This window comes from Humulus lupulus, chromosome 9 (genome assembly GCF_963169125.1).
Source record: "Humulus lupulus chromosome 9, drHumLupu1.1, whole genome shotgun sequence".
Classification (NCBI taxonomy): Eukaryota; Viridiplantae; Streptophyta; class Magnoliopsida; order Rosales; family Cannabaceae; genus Humulus; species Humulus lupulus.
The window spans coordinates 94,515,104-94,520,347 of NC_084801.1; the positions used below are offsets into that span (position 1 = coordinate 94,515,104).

Here is a 5,244-nt window from a genome sequence, read left to right on the forward strand (position 1 = left end):
CTTTTCTTAATTACCTGTTGGCGAAAAACCGCGTCAACAATACTCTACTTATCATATTTATTACTTGAATCAATTACGTGCACTTGCGTATATATATTTTCCTGCTCAGGTCGTGCCTTGGGCCAAAACAATGTTCAACAATGTATTTACGATGCTGGCTTGAAAACATAATTTTTAGAATAAATAACATTTTTGTCCCCCGAACTATGACCACTGTATGATTGTGCCCCCTGAATGATTCACGATGTTAAAAATTCTCCCCGAACTATGCACGTTACTAAAATATGGGACTTCTGTTAGATTTCATCCTATGTGGCTAACGAATTGATGACATAACATTTTGTCTGTTGATGTGGCAGTGTCATGTGTATAATAATTATCAATTTTGTCCCCCGAACTTGGACCACTACCAAATTATACACCTTTTATAAAAAAAAAATATTTTTTTTCTTAAAATTAATAATTAAATCCTTAATAAATAGAAAATTTAAATATCAACGAATAACTATTTTTTACTTTTTCTTTTACAATATTAATCAAAACTATTTTAGAATGAACATTTAAAATAAATACTAAAATAAAGAAAAGACTTTTAATTAAAGTGGCCAAAAGATTTAAATAAATAAATTAAAATTTTAATTTAAGAAGAGGAGACAGGAGAAAAAACTTTGTTTTAAGATTTATTTTTTTAATTTTTATATTAAAATATATTTATTTTATATTGTAAAAGAAAAGAAAAAGTAAAATAAAGTTAATTACTATTAATTAAATTTTTAATTTTTGAGTATTTGAATTTTATTTAATTAATTTGAAACTCTTAGTATTGTTTATTTTCTTAATCTTTTAAAATGATTTTTTTTTAATTTTTAAGGATTTAATTATCAAATTTAAAAAGAAAAAAAATTAAATTAGTCTTAATAAAAATTACACAATTTGGTAGTGGTCAAAATTTAAAGGGCAAAATTTCTAATTATTCTATACATAGCACTGCCACAAGAGACAAAATGCTACATTATCAATCACCTAGGACAAAGTCCAACTGAAATCTAATATTTTAGTAAGGTGCATAATTCGAAGAAAATTTTTAACATCACGAATCATTCAAGGAGTACGATCATACAGTGATTACAGTACAGAGGACAAAAATGCTATTTATTCTAAATTTTATGTCAAAACGATGCATTAACAATACTTTCAAGCTACCATCACAATTGTATCATTAATGCATCATTTTGACATGAAAACCATAAGACTACATCGAAAAATCATTTTGGCATGGGTCTGAAAACCATGTGCATCAATTTTCTGCAAATTTAAGTTTTAGATTTGAAAAAAAAAAACACAAAGCAAGCTAAAAATACTTGTAAATGCTCAAAATCAATACATCAATGTCTTAGGCGAATCTTTCATTTTATTTAAGTTTTGAATGAAATTTATTATCATTAAAATTAAAAGAAAATGATGAAACAGCTTGATGGTGGTAGGATGTGGGACTTCAATGGTCGGGGTGGTGTGGTGGTCGTTAATGGCAGTGGCAGCATGAAGAGAAAGTGTGCTCTATCGTCATAGGGAGATGGTGGTGGTGGTGGTAGTGTCGTGGTTACAGAGAAAGGGCAATCGGTTCAATTATTCAAAAATGTAATAATTTGTATAAGCTCGATCAACAAAACAAATAAGGTCTAATAATGCATAAATCAAGTTTTCCTTCTAAAATCTAAACTAAAGAGAAAGCACATAACAAAATTCTTGTCTCTCTTTAACGAATGCCGATAAAAGCTCAAGTCACATACAAAACAATCAATAGATCAACCCAAAAACAGACTTTTTTTATCTAAGCATTTGATCCCAACTACAACCAAAAAGTTTTTTGGAAAAAAAAAGGAAAATATTTTCAACTAGTAAAAGAAACCCAAGACCTTGCCTCCTACGTTCTTTCTGCGAGCTTCCTCGTGATCCATGATCCCCGCAGATGTAGTCAAGACAATGTATCCAAACTGCAAACATAATGACAGTAGGCCTAAGTAAATAAACCAGTACAATCAATACAAGACTCAATATAGAACAGTTAACAAAAATAGACTACGCAATTAACATTAGAAAGAATCTAAACCATGCTAGTAAACAAAAGACAAGTTTTTTATAGAGACCGTTACAATGAACAGTTCCATATCAAAATGGTTTTAAAATGTCCCCAATGAAGCTTTTGATCCAAATAGATATGGAGTTCAAAATCCTGCCAACAAAAAAAATTGAAGGAATGATCAAGGATTGTTGCGTTTGAATTCGGCGGGAGAAAGAAAAGTGTGGGCACCAGTAAATGAAAACAGCTGGGGAATCAAAGCAGCTTGCCTGCAAGGTAACACTTCACTTTTAATGTACGAGAAGGCTCTCACGAAATGGCTAAATCCTGTCATTTCCCTCTTCTCTCCCTTCTCATTTACAAATTTATGTCCAAAGAATTAAAAGATGAAAAATGACAAATTGTGAGAAGTTCGGTAAGCAGATTAGTCAACAGTGATCACAACAACCGCCCAGTAAACTCCCCAGCAGGTTTAATTTAGCTACAGCCGCTTTGGCAAATCAAGATCAAGGGTACTCGGAACCATTCTCTTGGTACATGTAGCTAGGCTAAGTAATAATCTATATAATCAGATAAAACAGATGGACTTACTATATCACAGAAACAAAAAAAAAATTGGTTTTTCTGGTTTTCTAGACTTCCATTGATGATGCCCATGAAACAAGGCAAAACTGTGACAAAATGAGAGAAGCTCGGTAGGCAGATTAGTCGACGGTAATCACAACAACCTGCCAGTAAACTCCCCAGCAGGTTTAATTTAGGCTACAGCCTCCTTGGCAAATCAAGTGTACTCAGAACCATTCCCTTGGTACATGTAGCTAGACTAAGTAATAATCTATATAATCAGATAACGCAGTAGTCACAGAAACAAAAATCAAATTGGTTTATTTGGTTTTCCAAACTTCCATTGCTGATGCACATGAAACAAGGCAAAATTGTGATAAAAATGAGAGAAGTTCGGTAAGCAAATTAGCCGACAGTAATCACAACAGCTAGCCAGTAAACTCCCAAGCAGGTACTCAGAATCACTCCCTTGGTACATGTAGCTAGACTAAGTAATAATCTATATAATCAGATAACACAGTAGGATTTACTAAATCACAGAAACAAAAATAAAATTGGTTTTTCTGGTTTTCCAGACTTCCATTGCTGATACACATTAAACTAGGCAAAACCAACTAATTCAATGTTATAATAGGCACAGTTAGGATCATTCAAATAATTGAGCTAACCTGTCTAGATGGGAGCAGTCTTGCAGTCCAGCCTTCAATTTCTTTCACGCCGATATCAAAACGGGGACTAATAACCCCACATTTGTTGAGCCTTCCATTCAACTCAACAACAATTTTTCCAGATCTGTGATCATCCACATACTCAAACTCACCGATATAACCTATAACAAAAAAATGTATAGGTGTGAACATTCTGTAAAATAAAAAAGTAAGAAGACATCCAAGTCACATACTAGACTTCAATAATATAGGTAGTGAAAAAAAGTGCAAAAATAAAAAACAAAAAATGTCTTACCATGCTTCTGCATGACAATAAGAAACTTGATGATGACTTTAGAGGAAGGTCGAATCATCACCTGCCTCTTTCCCCTCTTCTCAGCATTATACATGCTCTTGAGAGCATCATTTAACACGCTGATTCGAACCATTTTCCAACTGCTGAGAGAATCAAATCAAACAATCAATGAGAACAACTTTTCATACTAAACTGTGTAAAATAAATAATAAAAAAGTAAGTACAACCATATTTTAGAACTAGTGCAATTTAGTTATTTATATCAGACAGATAAAGAGACAATTTCTTGTTTTAAACAAAGGATCCACGATCTAGTAGTGTTGACGTTCGACCAAATAAATTCCATGGCTTCAGTCATTAACCAATAGTCTTCACAGTTGGTTCAGTATGGTAGAGATAATGCATGAAAATGATCAATGAAATTGATGTTTAGCTATTCATTAGATCAACACAAAGATTGCAATTTGAAACAAACAACATCCAGCTAAAATATGATAATTCAGAAAGAAAGAAAAAAAGAGAACTACATAATACCCGGTAAAAATTTTAGCCTACAAATCACGAAGCCCAAAAAAAAGGGTAATGTTGGAGAAAACATCATATACATAATATGGGACTGTTCAGTTCAGTGATCTCGAGAACCACAAAAATAGTATAACTAAAAAGTAATTTTTTTCCTACAAAATACTACAAACGCATTGGAATGTAGCAACGATGAACCAAAAGGCAAAAGATTTAGTACTAATATAAACAAAGATATTACAGAAATGATGGAAGAATCAGATCAAACAGATCAGCAAAATGCCAGGAAAAAAAAACTCAACCAGTAATCCAGAAAAATGCAGAAACCTAGATGAAAAACATTCTAGTTGATTACCAAACTACCTAAGAAAATTGGTAGAAAAATAAAAAATGTTTATAATAATAAAAAATTTCTCAAATAACAAACGAAAAAACAGCTAAGAAATAGAACAAAAAGACCCAGGCAGGTAACACAAGTGAATAGGAAGCAAATGACATTAAGGAAACGAGGGAATGAAGCAAGCGAGTTTACCTTGAACTGCAGAGGCGCCTCTAACTCTGCAGCTTAGGGTTTTGCGGGTTCGAGCTTTCTCCTGAGAGTATACGATGTCAAACCCTAATAGGCAGCGATTCTTATATACATATATATAAATATAGATGTGCTGTCAGTAATGATTCGAACTTACTCATCGATGGGCTTAAAATTTGTAAAATCTCTGGATGGCCCAAAGGGTTTAACCCAGAAATAATCAAGAGAAAATTACACGCATCACCCACCCACATGTGGCAAAAAAATTTGAAATATACTCTATGTTATATTTATAGTGGTCCATATTTCAAATATATGGTATCTTTTTATTTGTGGCATACGGCATTGCAAGACGTGATTAGTGGGTGTGGTACCTATATCCTATTAATATATAATTTTAAACTAACATATATATATATACACATACTTTTTTTCATCATACATATATCCTATTAATATATAATTTTGAACTAACATATTTTGTTCTTGTCAAATAAAATTTTTTTAAATATTATATATCAAATCATTTTAATATTTTTAATCAAATCAATACAATTTTAATCTTATATTTTAAACTATTTTAATT

At 31.7% G+C, this 5,244-nt stretch overlaps 1 protein-coding gene and 3 non-coding genes across 5 annotated transcripts; all 4 read right to left on the reverse strand.

The window, feature by feature from the left end:
• Positions 1 to 1,735: 1,735 nt before the first annotated feature.
• Positions 1,736 to 4,905, reverse strand: LOC133802326 (small ribosomal subunit protein uS8z/uS8w). Of its 2 annotated transcripts, none has more exons than XM_062240621.1 (4): positions 4,662 to 4,905; positions 3,608 to 3,750; positions 3,313 to 3,473; positions 1,736 to 1,994 (listed from the first exon to the last, which is right to left on the reverse strand). In XM_062240621.1, the coding sequence occupies exons 2-4, from the start codon at positions 3,738 to 3,740 to the stop codon at positions 1,896 to 1,898; spliced, it is 393 nt and encodes a 130-aa protein (XP_062096605.1). In that variant the 5' UTR covers positions 3,741 to 3,750; positions 4,662 to 4,905; the 3' UTR covers positions 1,736 to 1,895. The 2 variants fall into 2 exon arrangements, with proteins under 2 accessions (XP_062096605.1, XP_062096606.1); XM_062240622.1 differs by having other exon boundaries at positions 3,608 to 3,747; positions 4,662 to 4,806.
• On the reverse strand, positions 2,480 to 2,570 carry LOC133803060 (small nucleolar RNA snoR109). The gene has a single exon (XR_009877791.1). It is a non-coding gene; the product is annotated as a small nucleolar RNA snoR109 (small nucleolar RNA).
• On the reverse strand, positions 2,760 to 2,851 carry LOC133803061 (small nucleolar RNA snoR109). Its single transcript, XR_009877792.1, has one exon. It is a non-coding gene; the product is annotated as a small nucleolar RNA snoR109 (small nucleolar RNA).
• Positions 3,025 to 3,108, reverse strand: LOC133803062 (small nucleolar RNA snoR109). The gene has a single exon (XR_009877793.1). It is a non-coding gene; the product is annotated as a small nucleolar RNA snoR109 (small nucleolar RNA).
• Positions 4,906 to 5,244: the final 339 nt, after the last annotated feature.